The sequence below is a fragment of the Bombus pyrosoma genome, linkage group LG11, assembly GCF_014825855.1.
Source record: "Bombus pyrosoma isolate SC7728 linkage group LG11, ASM1482585v1, whole genome shotgun sequence".
Classification (NCBI taxonomy): Eukaryota; Metazoa; Arthropoda; class Insecta; order Hymenoptera; family Apidae; genus Bombus; species Bombus pyrosoma.
Genome location: NC_057780.1, coordinates 11,598,553 through 11,614,401, shown reverse-complemented (window position 1 = coordinate 11,614,401; position 15,849 = coordinate 11,598,553). Strand labels below are relative to the sequence as shown.

Genomic DNA, 15,849 nt, shown 5'->3' with positions numbered 1-15,849 from the left:
CACGCTTCATAAAATAAGAAACATAAAAAAATCCGTAAGTAAATATGTCCGAGGACAGTATTTTAACATGGCACTTCGTAAAAGCCGCGTCTGGTGTCATCTAGCCTTGAACTGAGATACGTCTGAACGTATCTGCTATTGTAACTCCAGCGCGAAAAGATAAAACAATTTGTTGACTAAAATTCAATGACGATATGCTACAAAAAATTCGCGATTAAAATGTAATGAAATGTAAAGTTTTATTCCAGTTTTATGTTTAAATATAATAAAATTTGGTGAGTCTGCGTTAAATTGAACAGTTAACTAAGAATTTATTAAAGATAAATTAATCACGATTTTACTCTTTAATATGAATTAAAACAAAAAAAGTAGTTTAACATTACCAAATTAAGAAGTGGTTTCTTTAACTTTTTTAGTTTCATCTTACAATTACTATTATCTAAAAATCAAATACATACCAAATCTGCATACAAAATCATCGAATTGACCACTAATTACCATGGCGTCCATAAATTCCTATTCCTTGGAAGTGATTTGTATAATCAACAAATGATCTGCATAAAAAGAAAACCAAAGATTTAAAATAATTGTATAAAATTAAAACCAATTGCATTAAAGAAAACAGTAATCAAACTCGAATTCTGTCTGGAAAGTTTGTAATATAAACCATAATCATATAGACAGGTTTCGACACTCGTACTGAAAGCATAGAAAAAACCATTCGTAATTTTGAGTCGCGAAAAATCAACATAGAAGACACAAAACTTCATATTCTATGCTATGAATATTTCAAACAAAGGCAGAGACACTCTACTCGCCCCTCTCTATCTCGTAAGAACGAAAACTTTGTTGTTTTCCATATTAATTTTTCACGACTCAATTTTCGGATTTCCCTAACGAATATCGAGACCTATTTATATGATCGCGATATAAATTACCAGAATCTTTAACAATTACATACGTGACCAACAAAAAGAAAAAAACAACTAAGGCTAGTTCAAAACTACTAACTTTCGATACAATAAGACACTATTACGTAACTATACATTAGTTAAATGAAGCTGATAGTAACCTATAAATAAAGTAGAAATAAGACGCAGTTGAAATTACATACGTCAAATAGGGTGCTACGTCCTGACGCCACGATTTTCGACACTAGAATGACATTATACGCAGCAGATTCCCTCGCAAATTCCCGATTGGCTGAAGCGTAGCATTTCGCCGTCCAATCAAAGCCGCGTACAAAATTAAGATATTATATGACATAAAATCTTCTCGTAAAGTCGTTATTCTTCCATTTTTGCTCTAATAATATTAATCATATTCAATCAATAATTAAATATAGTGAATATAGTGTTTCTTTCTTATTAAATGAAGGAAAATGAATATATTATTTACTTTTATTTTTAATATTTACATAGGTAATTCACAGTTTAATACTTAGTTGAGTTTGTTGAAATGAGGATGTTACAGAATAGATATTTGATGTTTATTATATTATCTCTATAGAAAAGAAGGGTAAAGGCAATACAAGAAGGGGTGGAAGGACAGGAAGATAGCACAACAAGGAGGCAAAAAGACCAAAGTGGCAATAGTGTGTAGGCTTAAGTTGCAATAATTCGTAGGCTTAAGTTGAAATAGATCATAAGCATTAGTGTTAGATTAGAGATAAGAATGCGATTAGTGCAATAAAGAGCTGTAAAGAAAGCTGAAAGTTCGTCCAAAGCCGAGAGGCACGGACTAAATAAAATAAATAAAATAATAAATATATTATCTCTATATTATGTTATAGAATTGCTATGTATTTCAATTTATTGAAATCATAGAAAAATGTTATTTAGGTATTATCCTAGACAAGTTTTCCATTCTGCTCAATACATGTTATAAAACTATTAATCACTTATGTTATGATTTTTATACCTTTTATTCAATAAATATATGAATAATATGATATTCTATTGTTAAATAAAGCTAGTATCTATTGGTCTGGTACTTTTATTTATCTTACACGCTTTGGAATATCCACTCCATGAGAACACCTTTTAGAGAAGTTCCTAAGAGTAACATTTCTTTCCATAAAAATTCCATAGGGACAGATATTTTCTTAAATGAAATATTTTTTTAGAAACGATCAATAACAATTTATTTCGACTCCTATTAAATATATATATTTCACAGAGATTTCTAGCACATTACAGATAATCATCAAATGCTAATGATCCCAATTCTCATTCTGACGCAATATTTCTGAAGGTAACAGTTATCAGAAAATAGTTGAACTGCAATATGAATATATAAATATTTTATTGGATATAGAATCTAGTCCAAGGTAAAGGTATTGAAATATTTCTAAGAAGTAGATATGAAGTCTTAATTTTTATTATTTTATCTTTTAACTAAATTTTCAATTGAACATACTTATATTGATTTAAAATAAAATATTTTCCTCTACTTTTTATATGATGTGGTGAGAAAAAAGATAATATACTGTGCATTGTGGTGAACTAATTAAAAGTTATGTTTTCCGAGTGAAATTTAAAATTTATACTGCGTTTTAATCAGTGCTCTTCGTCTGATATTTTTTGCAAGATATTGCATGTAACTAAATACTCTAAGTACTACAGAATCTATGACACTTATAAAGCGATAAAATAAAATAAGTGATAAAATTCATGCCCATTAATTTTATATACTTTGCGCTATCTACTGTACTAAAGAAAAAATTCGTCCTCTCTAATTGTACAAAGTAATAAGAATGACATAGCAATGTATTTTCAAATTAAAGGTGTAAGTGTATTAGCAAGTCATGACTTTGCTGATAATAATATATAAATTTATCTATATCTGGCAACAGTCATCATTTAGAAGGTACAGAAAACGAACCAATGTACGTATAACTTAAACACGATTTAATTTGTTTTTGACAATATTCGAGTTAGTTTCATTTCCTCTCTGGTTTTACTGACAAACTATGAAACTTTTAACTGATTTACCGTTAGTGTCAAGATTATCTTCGAGAGTCATACGAATTTTAGGATGTAACAAAGGAATTCTGACATTACAAGGTACAAACACATATCTTGTTGGTACAGGTACTAGGTAATAAATGTCAAATTTATTGGTTAAAGAGGTTGGTGGTATATGATATCTAATGCAAATTAATATTTATCTTTTACAGACGCATATTAATAGATGCAGGTGAAGAAAAATCTTCCAATGAATATACAAAAGTATTGCGTGGAGTCTTAGAAAAAGAGAAAGCAACTATTCAACATTTATTAATTACACATTATCACGCTGACCATTTAGGGGGAGTAAATTATGTTTTAGATATGTTAAAAGCAATTGATACCACAGGATGCACCAGTATAGTATGGAAATTACCAAGAGCTTCGAATGACAAAAACTCCACTAAACTTGAAACGGAAGTTCAATGGGAAAATTTAAAAGATAAGCAGGTAGTGGAAGTAGAAGGAGCTAAACTTCGTGTTGAGTATACTCCAGGACATGCATCCGATCATGCTTGCTTTATGCTCGAAGATGAAAAAATACTGTTTAGTGGAGATTGTGTTCTTGGTGAAGGTACTGTCATTTTTGAGGATTTAGAAACCTACCTGGCTTCTCTGAGAAAAATGTTGGGAATGCAGGCAAAAATGATATATCCAGGTCATGGACCTGTAATAGAAGATCCAGAAACTGTAATTAATTATTATATTAAGCACAGGTTAAAACGAGAGAATGACATTTTAAACATCCTGCAGCAAAATGCAAAAGATAATGCATTATCTGAAGCAGATATTGCAAAACTTTTAAACATGGTAATAATCATTATTTGATTTATGATACATATCTAAACATGTGATGTATAATATAAAAGTTAATATTTCTAGAATGTTTCAAAACATTTGTGGGAAGCAGTAATCTACAGCATAGAGCGTCATCTTGATAAATTAGTAAAAGAAGGTAAAGTGAAAGGCGAGAAAGGAAAGTGGCAAAGTATGTAACTAAAATGATTTTAGCAAATTATTTAATTTAAAATTGTAAATTGTTAAATTATCTATAGTATTTATAAAATGTTTGTAAATATTATACAAAAGGAGAAAATACAATGTTCTATTGTTTCATGATTTATTTATAATCTAATACTATATGTCTATACCCATGTCAGTTGAGAAAATCATCGAGAAAGCGATGCTGTGAAACATTTATTCGACTTACAGGAACAAAACGATAATACATTATTTACGAATTTTGTTTTTCAATATTTAGGCTGACAATGCTAAAAATGTGCGTACAGTGTACAATAATTGTTACAAAGATTTTCACGAAGTATATGCCACATAATATAATAATCTGCTTAGTTGATTAATGCATTCATAGTCTTCTTATTTATTTTACGGGTTCATTAAAACACGTGACACGTGAATAGATGCTCGATATAAAATATATACTTTGCTACAAAGACATATCACGACAATAAACGTTTCAATATCTTCATTATAAAATCTGTTTTCTATTAGATAATATTGGCGAGTATTCATACACGCGGTATATAGCACCCCTTATTTTGAACAAAGGGGAAAACCCCGACGTAACATGATGTTACAATATAAATCTATATATACATATAGATTTCGTTTATATCTTTAATAAGCTCACTTCATCTAATCATCTGTTCCTCTCTTTGGGTAAACGTAAAAAATATATATATATATATATATATTTATATGCACTCTATATATATATAAATCTCAATGATATATATTTCTATGGTATTAATTATTCTTCATATGGACATATAATATAATCTCTCTGTTGTTTTGTATTTGTCTAGTAATTATCGATAACATCATCAACGCAATCACATAATATACTATTAATTGATATTAATTGTTAACAAAAAATTGTATTTATTAAACAACATACGAAATATATTATACTTAAAAATATATAATATAATAGAAACGACATCAAACAACAAGATGATTCATTTGTTAGAATGAAATCAAGTCAAAGAAAAAAAGATGCTTTAATGTATTAATGAACTCTTGTAGGATTCTAATTCAAGGTACTGTGAAAAAACATAACTTTTGCTACACTCAATTCCGATGGCTCCACTTAAAGTTGAGTGGGGTCAGTACATTGTTGATTATTACAACACATATACACACGTATCGTACTTACAATGTTCCTTTTCCGCAATGAGAAAGACCAATCGTAGATACTTTACAATAGAGAAAAGGCACCTGGATGCGCAAGAGACATTTGATGGAGATAAATAAAATGAATTATCACATTTGACAACTCGTAGAAAAAGGAAGATAAAGAAAACTCTAATTGTCGCGCTCTTGTGCGCCCGTCTTACTTAAAACATTAAAAGTTTTCAATTGTTACAAAGGTGGTGCTAACTTCGTCCATTTTCATCATATAAAAACGGATTTCATATCTATCACATACAAAGTCTGAAACGACAATGTGGCACAAATATATAACTCGTACCGAGCCAAGACTATATCTCTCATACTCAACTGGTTGGAATTAATTACTCTCATTCGTTCATTCGTTCTCTCTCTTTCTCTCTCTCTCACTTTCTCTCTCTCTCTCTCTCTCTCTCGCTGGCTCGCTCATACATTTCCTTTCCCTCACTCCTTCTCTCTGTATCCTAAGATACATCGAATACACAATTATATTTTAATGACAAGAATACGGCAGTACTACATAAGAAAACCGTTTTGAGGATCGAAGCAGCTCGGATTTATGTAGCTTAACAGATCATGCTCTGACATCGAGGTAAGCTCTTGAGGCAACATACCATCTTCCTGCTTTCTAACAGTTGTACCGTTTGCACTATTAGCTGCATTTGATATAGGTGGGTTTACATTTTGACTGTTGGGTGTTTTATTCGCCACTTGTTCAACGATATTATTCTGGCCGGAAGGTGATTTAGGCAAAATACCCTCCATAGCACTGTTCATTAATTGCGCGCTTTGAGTGGCCACACTGTTTAATATGTTCTTCGTTGCAATAATGGCGTGCGCGGTTGTCGTAGTAATAGGTCGATTGTTAATAATATCTTGAGTAGCGTTAGTAATTACATTATTAATCGCTTGCTCGGCATAATTAGTTAGCCTTTGTTGAGATGGTTCCTGGGCCGCTCCACTCGCTAGAGCAGAACTAGCTTCAGCAACGAAACCTGCCGGCTGATTCAACATGGAACCGATATCTTGTTGCACCGCCTGTTGCATCGCTTGAGCCGCTTGCGCTTGCTGAACCGCTTGCTGAACAGCTTGAACTTGTTGTACAACTTCCTGCGTAGCTTGCTGCACCGCTTGTTGAACTACTTCCTGCGTTGCTTGCTGGACGGCCTGCTGAACAGCCGGTACTTGAACTTGTTGTACCGCTTGTACCTGTTGTACAGCCTGCTGGACAACTTGCGCATGCTGCACCACATGTTGAACAACTTGCTGCTGCGCCTGTTGCACAGCTTGGACCGCTTGCTGCTGTGCCTGAGCGACAACCTGTTCGACTTGCTGTTGCGCTTGTGCGACAACCTGTTCCACTTGATGCACTTGTTGAATCGCTACAACATCTTGTTGTATAAGACCCGGAATCTGCGGAATGTGCTCCGCCGCTGTCGACATACTCTCGTTCGTAACTTGTAACGGATTATGAGATGGTACACTAACGTTAGAATTCGACGTACCGGTCGCAGCCACGGACGGCTCCTGCATCGACGGTAACAGAGCAGCGTTGATAGTAGTGAGCAAACTATCGCCATTAGCCTGCTCCGACACCACTGATGCGGGCGATGGAACGGACGTTGCGGCATTCCCCGGCAAAGGTGTCACGGTTTGACCCGGCAGGAAAGCTTCGAGAATCGTCTTGACGTTATTTGGTGGACTACTTCTATTTTGTTGGGGGCTCGAGATCGTTTCGTGATCAGTAACTGCGGAAACATGACTCATTATGGTATTACTATTGGGATTGACGGTACGCAGAGGGGACACCAATTGATGAGATTCGGCGCCAGAGTTAACGAGAGTATCTAACTTGACGCCTTGAGGGGAAGAAGCTAAAATATTGGAAGCTTGTCCTTGCTGAGGCTGGCGTCCTGTAGTAATAATGGAAGCTCGTTGTTGTATGGTACCTACGAATCCATTCTCTTGACCCTCAGCCTCTTTGACGTTCGATTCGATATGGTTGAGATATTTTTCTACGCTATGGGCACTCTGTGCAGGTAGCTGTCCGTTTGATGTGGCAGTAAAATTTGGTAGTGTAGCGAACTCCGACTGATGATGCTTCATGCGAAGATCAACAACACCGCCGCCCTGAAGACTTCCATTAGGACTGCCTTCTGCCGGCAACATCGGATTAGTTTCTTTATTGATATGATGAGGACTTAGAACTTTGACTTGAGATGTTTCGTGCATACCTCCGAAGGTGTTCTGGTGTGTCGACACCAACGACAATGGATGTGGATTTCGCATTAGATCTACCACGCCGAGGAGATTGACCGCCTCTTGCACAGGTGAACCGTTCGCCGTCACAGGAACCGACCTAATCATATTAGCCTGAGGTGCTTCCCTCGAGTTCTCGCCGACGAGCTGTTGCAACGGGCTGGTACCATTCGAACTGTTCGCAGTCGGCGTCGGTATGCTCTGCATGCTGTTTTCGCTAATCATACTGTTTTCGCTATTCTCGTCTAGTACCTCGGTCTTCAAATTATCTGGCAGAATTAATTGAAGATTCGAAGATGATCTGCGATTTAAAAGCGGATTCGCTACCAAAGCTGGTGGCGGCATCATCACGTCAGGCGGTGAATTTTGACAATTTGAACTTTGTGCAGCCCACATCATAACGGGTGTTACCTGAGAGGATGCCGTCACCGGTGGTGGACTCGGATCGCTCTTAAGAGCTTCCGGTGTTTGAGATGTTGGCTGTTGTGGCTGTATAGTCGTTAAGAAATTCGCTGTTCCTGCGGCTGCTTGTGTAATCAGAGCTGAAACATTATCACTTTGTATATATACGTTTAATCTCTACAAATCATTTATAACGATACTTCATTTGATTACTTCCCTTTTTGTATGTTTAATTGTCATAATCATATAATTCTTTTAAGAGAGGACAAGAGAGTTTTATTACATACAAAGATGAAAGATTCACTTACTGTTTGATGTTACACCTGTAGTTAGAGACACTGCTGCAGGAGATGTTGCTAAAGCAGTATCACCGTTAGTAGTGGATAGAGGCGAAGTTATAGACTCGACTTTGCCCACAGATGGTTCGGGTGGCGTAGATGCAGCGGTATAAAGGAAAGTATGAGGCTCGCTTGTTTTTCCAGACGATACCGCGTACAATTTTACGCTAACTGTTTCCGACGGTGCCAGATCTTGCCGCCTGTATGCAGGTACCACACAAACCAGGTGCGTTTGTTGCAAAAACTCCTTGTCAGGTAGAACCGCGCACTCCCAATGCGGCTCCAAACTACTCGATAGATCATCGTTGTCTAGTTGAAATACTACGCGAGTATCTTTCAGAAAATTCTTTCCAAGTATAAATAATTCTAATCCTCCGGTACATGGACACGATGTGAGTGATTTCTTACAGATCTCCGGTATTCCCGGTGGTTGAGCTAAAACGATCAATTATATCAATGGAATATAATTATCACGCTTTTGTTTTAGCAAAAAGATTTCTTATGTTTTAAGGAACACTTCATATTTATCAAAAATTTTTGATAAACTTTTCCCACCTTTTCCAATCTTAAAACATTTGCTAAGGATAAAGAAGTCGATCGAATTAAAAGAACCGCGGCCAAGTTAAATTTAAATATAATTTGAAAAATCGTATTGCGATACGTACTGCAGACTATCGGTTGAGAACAAACTTGCAAAGTTTCCGAACTACCATCGGGATGAGTGATTCTAGTACGAAAAACCATGCGACAACGAGTTGATTTTTTCTTGCTACGTCCTTGAAGCACTCCGGCTTCCTGAGGGAATCTGTGCTCCACGTCGACGTTCCGTTCTTTCAAAATACCGACGCAGTCGCACGTGACCATCATGTCTTTCGCTGGATCCATGTCCACCTCGATCACGATGGTACCGTCGATTTTCCGTTCGATGCATGGCGTTGAATTTTTGCCGCTTACACGGCAAGCTTGGTAAAACATATGGGGAGCGACACGACCAAGATCCGTGCCGATGAAAACTTGAAGGGTAGTTGGTTTATCGTAACCAACGAGACGAACAATTGGGAATCCATTTCCGGTTCGATCCTTCACTGCTCCTCTCGAACCTTCCGTCTGATAACGAGCTCTGTGCTGCTGCTCGGGTTGACAGATAATTTGCAATTGCACCTTTCCATCTGTAGAAGCAGTACCTGTAAGTTGTACAAAAACACCATATTAAAATATGTTCAGTCGAACCGAAGATTCGAAAATTCTTGTCTCCGAAGCTTAAGCTTCGTATGTTGAAAAACTTAGTTATCCTCCTCTGATTTAATTATCAGGATATAGAAATGATACCGAGAAAAATATGTATCGATAAATACGATTGGCAGTCGTAAAAATATACTGATTTCTCTGGTTCTAACTTGAGAAATAGAATTGTGTAACAGGCATCATTCGCAGATATCGTTTTTATAATTCTACTCTTTCCGAACGAAGAGACGAGGGAAAGAGTTTTAAGTTCTCATTTTAATGCGAGAGGAAACAATGTGTGAAAGTTATATAATTTCGTTTGACCTATATTCGATAATGCGTTTTCATATCGGTGAAACAATATCGACGATTTATTTTAACTGGATATTGAACGGTTCCTAAACAACGAAGATAACTTATCGTTACGGTAAAAAGTCTGACGGGAGGCGAAATATTTCGCTAGAAGTGGACGTATCGAACTAATGACTGGCCGAATAGCAGCGACAATACGGTCGAAAAAAAAAATCATGGTAGCCGAAAGTTATCGGTTTCTATTATTCTCTAAGACAAGTCACCAAAGGTTTGTCGTCTGTGATCTTTTTCGCTCTCCCTTTCCTTCTTTCTTTCGTCCTCCTTTCTGTTCATCATCATCCAGATACAAACAAGAGTCTTCACGCGTAAAGTTTATTTAACATATTTATCTAACGAACTCGTGCCTCCACTAAAAATGAACAATTAACACGCGCCCGACAATATAAACAGTACGCGGCGCGTACTGATCGCTTTGACAACGGCGCTGTCCTCTCAAAATTCCCATTGTAAATTATCCTCTCGAGAAATTCAAGAACATTTCTATAAGACGACGCGGCGACAGGAGGAGCATCGTTATCTCTGCCTCGTGACCTCGCGCAGACCTCGCGACTGGTATCTCCACCAAAAAACCGCAATATCAACGGCAATAAATTTTCAAAGCCGTCTGTTGAGAGAGCAGTTTGCTCTCTTAACAAGATCGATAAACTCAACGGCATCGTTTCGGATGTTCGATAAAATGAAAAGGGTTAGCGACAGATCCGAACCTCCAATGACAGAAGAGAAAGGATAAAAAAGAAAAAGAATGAGCGTGAGTAACCATTGTAGTCGATGCTGAAATATGCGAAGAACATGCGAGAAAAACATGACAAGCCCAACTGTATCGATTTTTTTTATTTTGCATATATTTACGTAAACGTTCGCAAACTAATTGTGAAAGGACAATTTTCATAATTTGATATAATATCGATCATTGGATTTTTGGATTCCTTATCATGTTCTCTTCTTATGGTCATCCCGTAATAAAAAAGAAAGAAAGAAAGAAAGAAGACAAATGAGAACAAACGTGTGTCCTGCACGTACACAGTTGAGAGGTGAGGGTAACAGGACCCTGCTGAGTCCTCTTAGCAAGGACACCTAAGGCTGGACGAGATCTCGAGACTTCGACCACTCTCCCCGTGGCTCCGTTTCCTGTCCTATTTCCTGAGATCGTAGCTAATCCACCTATTCCATTGGACGAGCCTCTGTTGGCCGTCTTGCTGTCAGGATTGGTCGTGTGTGTAACCTCCGGGAAGGAGAAGTTCGCGTCCTCGGACTCCAGCTTAATGTCCATCTTTCTCCTCTTTGAATCCTCCTCGCCGGCGCCGTTCCAAGCCTGTTAAGACCAACAGAATGGATTGATATAGAGAGGCGTGAGTATGAGTGCGTGCAATGTAGCTGCCTTGGTCAATTTAACGAATCAAACCGCTGATCGACCGGGTTCAACTACCGTTAGAGACCGGTCAGTGTCGCCGTCGAATCAACGACGATCCCATGGCGGCTACGAGTGATCGCATTAGATTTCGCTTACGTACACGATAGAGAGTGGCGTAACTTTCGAAGGAGAAGGTTCACGAGCTTTGACTAAATATATCAAGCGGAGATGCTCTCTTGGGGAACGTTCTCGGGGTTGGTAGGAATAGGATGTTACAAAGAACGAGGGTCAAACGCAGTTTACCAAGCTCTCTCGGTGTTAGATCTTTTCTATTGTTAGCTTTGGAACGAGAAAGATATCTCGTTGATTTGGAAACTATGATTTTGGAACTATGTGAGAAAGGCAGTCTAATGTACGCTGTAGTAGATAACGCCTAGATGACAGATAATGAAATAAGTAGATAAGAAAATAATAAAAGGCCTTTTGCGATAGAACGACGCGTTAATGGTGAAAGTATCTTTCTTACTCTGCTAGTTTTGTCTGACGAGATTTTGCTTCGCAAGTCTTTAACGATCGAAAGTGGCTACCGTAAGCGTTTCACTATGGTATCTGAAATCAGCCGCGATACTTTGGGCAATATCAAGCGCTTAACCAGCCTGTAATATTTACTCAATTATCACGGACTATATCGCGGTCGCGTTGTAAGCAACGCATTATTAAAACGTATGATCTGCGTGAGCCTCGTCCGCGTATAACGTACATACGTATGTACACGAACGTGGCCGAGCTTCGCGGCATTATCCATATATCGCGTTGTTACGCAACACGCAGACCAAGAAAAAGTTTATCACTGCATGTATCGATATCAATCAAAGCTCGGTGTTAGCCACGGGATACGCATGTTTGTGCAACACGATAAAAGTCAGGAGGAGTGAAAAGAAAAAGCGAAGAATAAAGAAAGAAAAAAAAAGAAAGAAACGCGCGATTTCTTTCGAGTATCTTCACAGATACCGCTGCACGTTTCTGATAGTTTCACAATATTTCTTTTAACAGGACGTTGACTGGATCGCTGTGTATTGCATACGTACGGGATAAAAATAATTTCGAGACAACAGACTCGCCGGTTCGAGATCTTTCACTTCCTCCACTTCCTTCGCGTGTTACGGCGCCGGATGAAACACGAAGATATATATTTTTCTTCCTTTCTCAATTTTCTTACGAAGCCCGTAACAATTAGAAAAATTCATCGGATAATGCAACAATATATTATTCGATAACAGCGTAAATGTAACGCTATTTTCATGACGATAATAGTCGATAATTCCGTGCTTGTTGCTTCTGCCAGTCGCTTTTGTCACGTTCACGATAACCCGCTGCGATATACGTATAAACAAAATGCTAGTAACATCGAAGTTAGCATGCGATAAGTGAACATGTTTCTAACGTTTGAACTGTTTAAAATGACTAACGAGATCTACTTTGACGTAGATATATACGTAATTATCCGATTCGTACAGTATCGATGAGTTTGAACGATTTGAAATAATTCCTAGCACTCGAACGATGATCCTCCATCGATGGTTCCGAATTATTTCGATTCATCAACTTTCTAATATTAAGTAACTATTATATAAACTCTGTGCTATCGATCGTAAGTTTGAGACCATCCCTTTGTAAAATTTTGTTAGGATTTTTTAGCAGATTGAAAAATCAAAGAAATAATCGTAACACGAATCTTCCATTTTTCGATACGTTCACGTATTCTTTGATTTTGAAAATACACGTTTACAATATTGATTTCGAGATCAATTTAACAGAAAACCAAAATGATACAATCGCTACGGTATTTACGATAATTCCACTTTCGCTTCGCACTTCGAAGCTCAACAACATATGAGAAATCTTATATACAAAATGACAAGTGAAAGGATGTTCGTCTTAAACCCCCTCCCGTATCGATCAATGATTAAATCTTATTCGAACCGACAATACTATCGATCTTATTTCTGTTCTTTTATCGATAAAAATTTCACTAATTTATATAAGATCAAACGGAGTTCGATATCGACATTAAACGTTTATCAGAGTATCTTCTTACAACGTCGACGATTAATACTTTTCAATAAATTGCATAACGCAATAGAACTTCGTTTATACTAATACTCAGTATCAAGTGTATACTAATACTCAGTTTCAGATACATGAATTCACAGTTAAGCCTCTACTTTCCGAAATATCGAAAGTAATTTGAATTATACGAACATGTACTCCTATAGCGAACATAATGCAATCGCTCGAGGGATTCATAACAAAAAGCATTTTTAATATCTGTTCGATATATTTCAAACTTTATAAGCGAGATATTCATTACACAATTGCTATGAGTCCATCTACGAGTTAAGAAGAGCTGAAGAGGATATCCAATGAACTTCTATCATAGAAACTATTCGAACTATCCGAGCTACTTTAACAACGATTTTCGTATAAACGAGAGTTTACTGTACAGCGAAGTGGTTGGTCTCAAATTGATCGAACGATAGTGCACACGTGCAGTTGACTAACGTTTGCGTTCGTAAGGTGTTGTTGACGGTCCTCGAAGCCGAGGCCGGAATCGTTGGAGCTATCGCAACTGTCCTGTGCCGAGCCGGCTCTTGATCCGTGCTCATCCGAGTTTCGTAAAGATCCTAAGGATATCTTAGGCTGTTGCTGTTGCTGCGATTGCGACTGCTGTTGCTGGCGTTGCTGGTGGCTGATCCTTCTTGAAGCGGAATGCGCGCGGCTACTCGACGTGACGGTGCTTCTATGAACCGATCCTGTCACCGCTGATGATCGACCAGCTGCATTGTTACCTGAAACCACAGAATTTAATTAATAAATAGTGAAAATTTGGATACAACGATATCATAATTGAAGAACTCAGAATGAATAATATTTTTCAAGGTTTCTTGCATTATAGATATCACCGGGAAAGATACCGACAGTGGTGAAGTACGTGTGAAAATTCGGAATGAAAGTTTGCGATAGAAGCATAAAGTACATAGGAAAGTTTAACTTTGTTCTTCGAAACGTGTCAATTATAATCGTGTGAGACTTAAATGAACGAAACACAGGTACCTACCTCTAAACAACTTTACTATAAAATAATCGTGACTCGACAATTTTTAACGAGGCGAAACCTTGAAACATCGAGTAATTTCCCGTTACCTCGCCCTACGTAACGTACAAATGACGAGAAGGAGAGCTTAATAAAACAGCTCGGGCCAATCGACGATCAAAAACTCGCCTTGCCATCAGTTAAACTCGACGAACTCATCCGCGACAGAAATGAAATCGAGTCGGTCAACAATAAACCGACACCTCGCCGCGCGACGGCGAATCGGAGGCAAGCAAATAATTCAATTCGGACAATGACACGTTCCAAGTCGGAGTTCAAGACTGTCAGACAGGAGTGCAACGATACATGCGTCACCGACCAGGCACGACATTACGATTCTTCGACCATGTCGATCTTCCTTGTCGGCGACAAAGCGTGTTACGTAATTTTTGATCCGAAGTATATTTTTGAAAAAGGACGAACGAGTAACTACGAGAATCGACAATGAGATATGTCGAGAGCATAGAAAGATTCTCGAGTGGAGTATTAGTTCTTGTCGAAGACGAGCAACGTAGTGTCGCAATCGTTGCAGTGGAGACACTGTGCGATTTGACTTTTATCGAGAGATAAGATTTATATTTATGAGATTCGCGCTTATGAGATTTGTATTTCTGACGATACGATGTACAGAGGCTCCTGACGCTTCTATTAGTCATCACTGAAAAATCGCAACGAAGTCGCATCGTTCCTCTGAGAGGCGTTATCGCGCGATTTTTAACGCGAACGCGACTCTGTTCGACGGCGGGAAAAGAAAATCCGTGGTTATATTTAAATAACCGCGTTCTGTCTGACGAACAGGCGAGAAGCGACGGTTCGACGAGTAGCTTTTAGCCTCGATGCATCCGCGACCGGTCGTGATTTTCATTTTTCCACTATGGCCGATACAAGCGGCACAGACATCGAGCCGTACAAAGTCCGACGGAGATCGATGATTGTGTGTTGGCGCACTCGTCTCTTCGTAGCCAGAGTAAAAAGACGGATTTATCTCACGACGATTAACCAGCCGGCGATCGACAAATGGAACAATACGCGCGTATCACGGATTGATTTTGATATTTTTTTGTACGTCTTTCTCTTCCTTCACTTTTTTATTTATTTCTCTGGTGCTTTTGTATTTCCCTTTTCTCTTATCCTTCTTTAATTTCTTCTTTTAATTTCTGTGTATTCATAGAGATTCTGAATGACGTGAATATGTTGTAGGGAGCCACTTGTTGGAACTATCCAACGCTTTATTTGGAATCGCAGAGGAAGAAATGCAATATAGTTTTTATATAAAAGACAAAGAGTAGAGTTGGTAGGTTTTAAACAGAAGTTAAGGAATTAAGAATCGAAGATTATGTTATTTTAGACTTTTATTTAAAAATTTTATAGGAGGAAATATAGGAAGAATGTAGGGCAGATTGGTTACATTTAGAGATTAAGTTCTGGGCTTAAAAATTACTTTAGGACAGATCGGTTAAACTGTAAATCTTATTAAAGATTCTACTCTTACTATTATTAGAGAACGATAAAACTGCTCCACATACAATAATGTGGCGTAGTTAACTTATC

General features: G+C 37.6%; 2 protein-coding genes across 10 annotated transcripts in view; one reads left to right on the top strand and one right to left on the bottom strand.

Moving 5' to 3' along the window:
- The first annotated feature begins 2,642 nt into the window (after positions 1-2,642).
- On the top strand, positions 2,643-4,127 carry LOC122572845 (endoribonuclease LACTB2). The gene is made up of 3 exons (XM_043738392.1): positions 2,643-3,099; positions 3,179-3,818; positions 3,891-4,127. Exons 1-3 carry the CDS (start codon positions 2,972-2,974, stop codon positions 4,002-4,004), a joined length of 882 nt encoding a protein of 293 aa, XP_043594327.1. The 5' UTR covers positions 2,643-2,971; the 3' UTR covers positions 4,005-4,127.
- The window catches only part of LOC122572841 (nuclear factor of activated T-cells 5), a 57,607-nt gene continuing 45,869 nt past the window's right edge, over positions 4,112-15,849 (bottom strand). For 4 of the 9 annotated variants that reach the window (XM_043738378.1, XM_043738382.1, XM_043738377.1 and 1 more), the window contains 5 exons: positions 13,707-13,993; positions 10,814-11,105; positions 8,863-9,381; positions 8,168-8,632; positions 4,112-7,999 (listed from right to left, as the gene is read on the bottom strand). In XM_043738378.1, coding sequence (XP_043594313.1) covers positions 5,715-7,999; positions 8,168-8,632; positions 8,863-9,381; positions 10,814-11,105; positions 13,707-13,993 — 3,848 coding nt within the window. In that variant the 3' untranslated portion in view covers positions 4,112-5,714. The remainder of the gene's footprint in view (positions 8,000-8,167; positions 8,633-8,862; positions 9,382-10,813; positions 11,106-13,706; positions 13,994-15,849) is intronic. The other 5 variants (XM_043738383.1, XM_043738384.1, XM_043738381.1 and 2 more) reach the window with 5 other exon arrangements.

Bases quoted from the DNA above. Each gene is read 5' to 3' on its own strand.
- LOC122572845 (XM_043738392.1), top strand. From the start codon at position 2,972: ATGAAACTTTTAACTGATTTACCGTTAGTGTCAAGATTATCTTCGAGA. The intron at 3,100-3,178 runs GTAATAAATGTC...TATCTTTTACAG, and splicing joins CTTGTTGGTACAGGTACTAG to ACGCATATTAATAGATGCAG. The intron at 3,819-3,890 runs GTAATAATCATT...TAATATTTCTAG, and splicing joins TTGCAAAACTTTTAAACATG to AATGTTTCAAAACATTTGTG.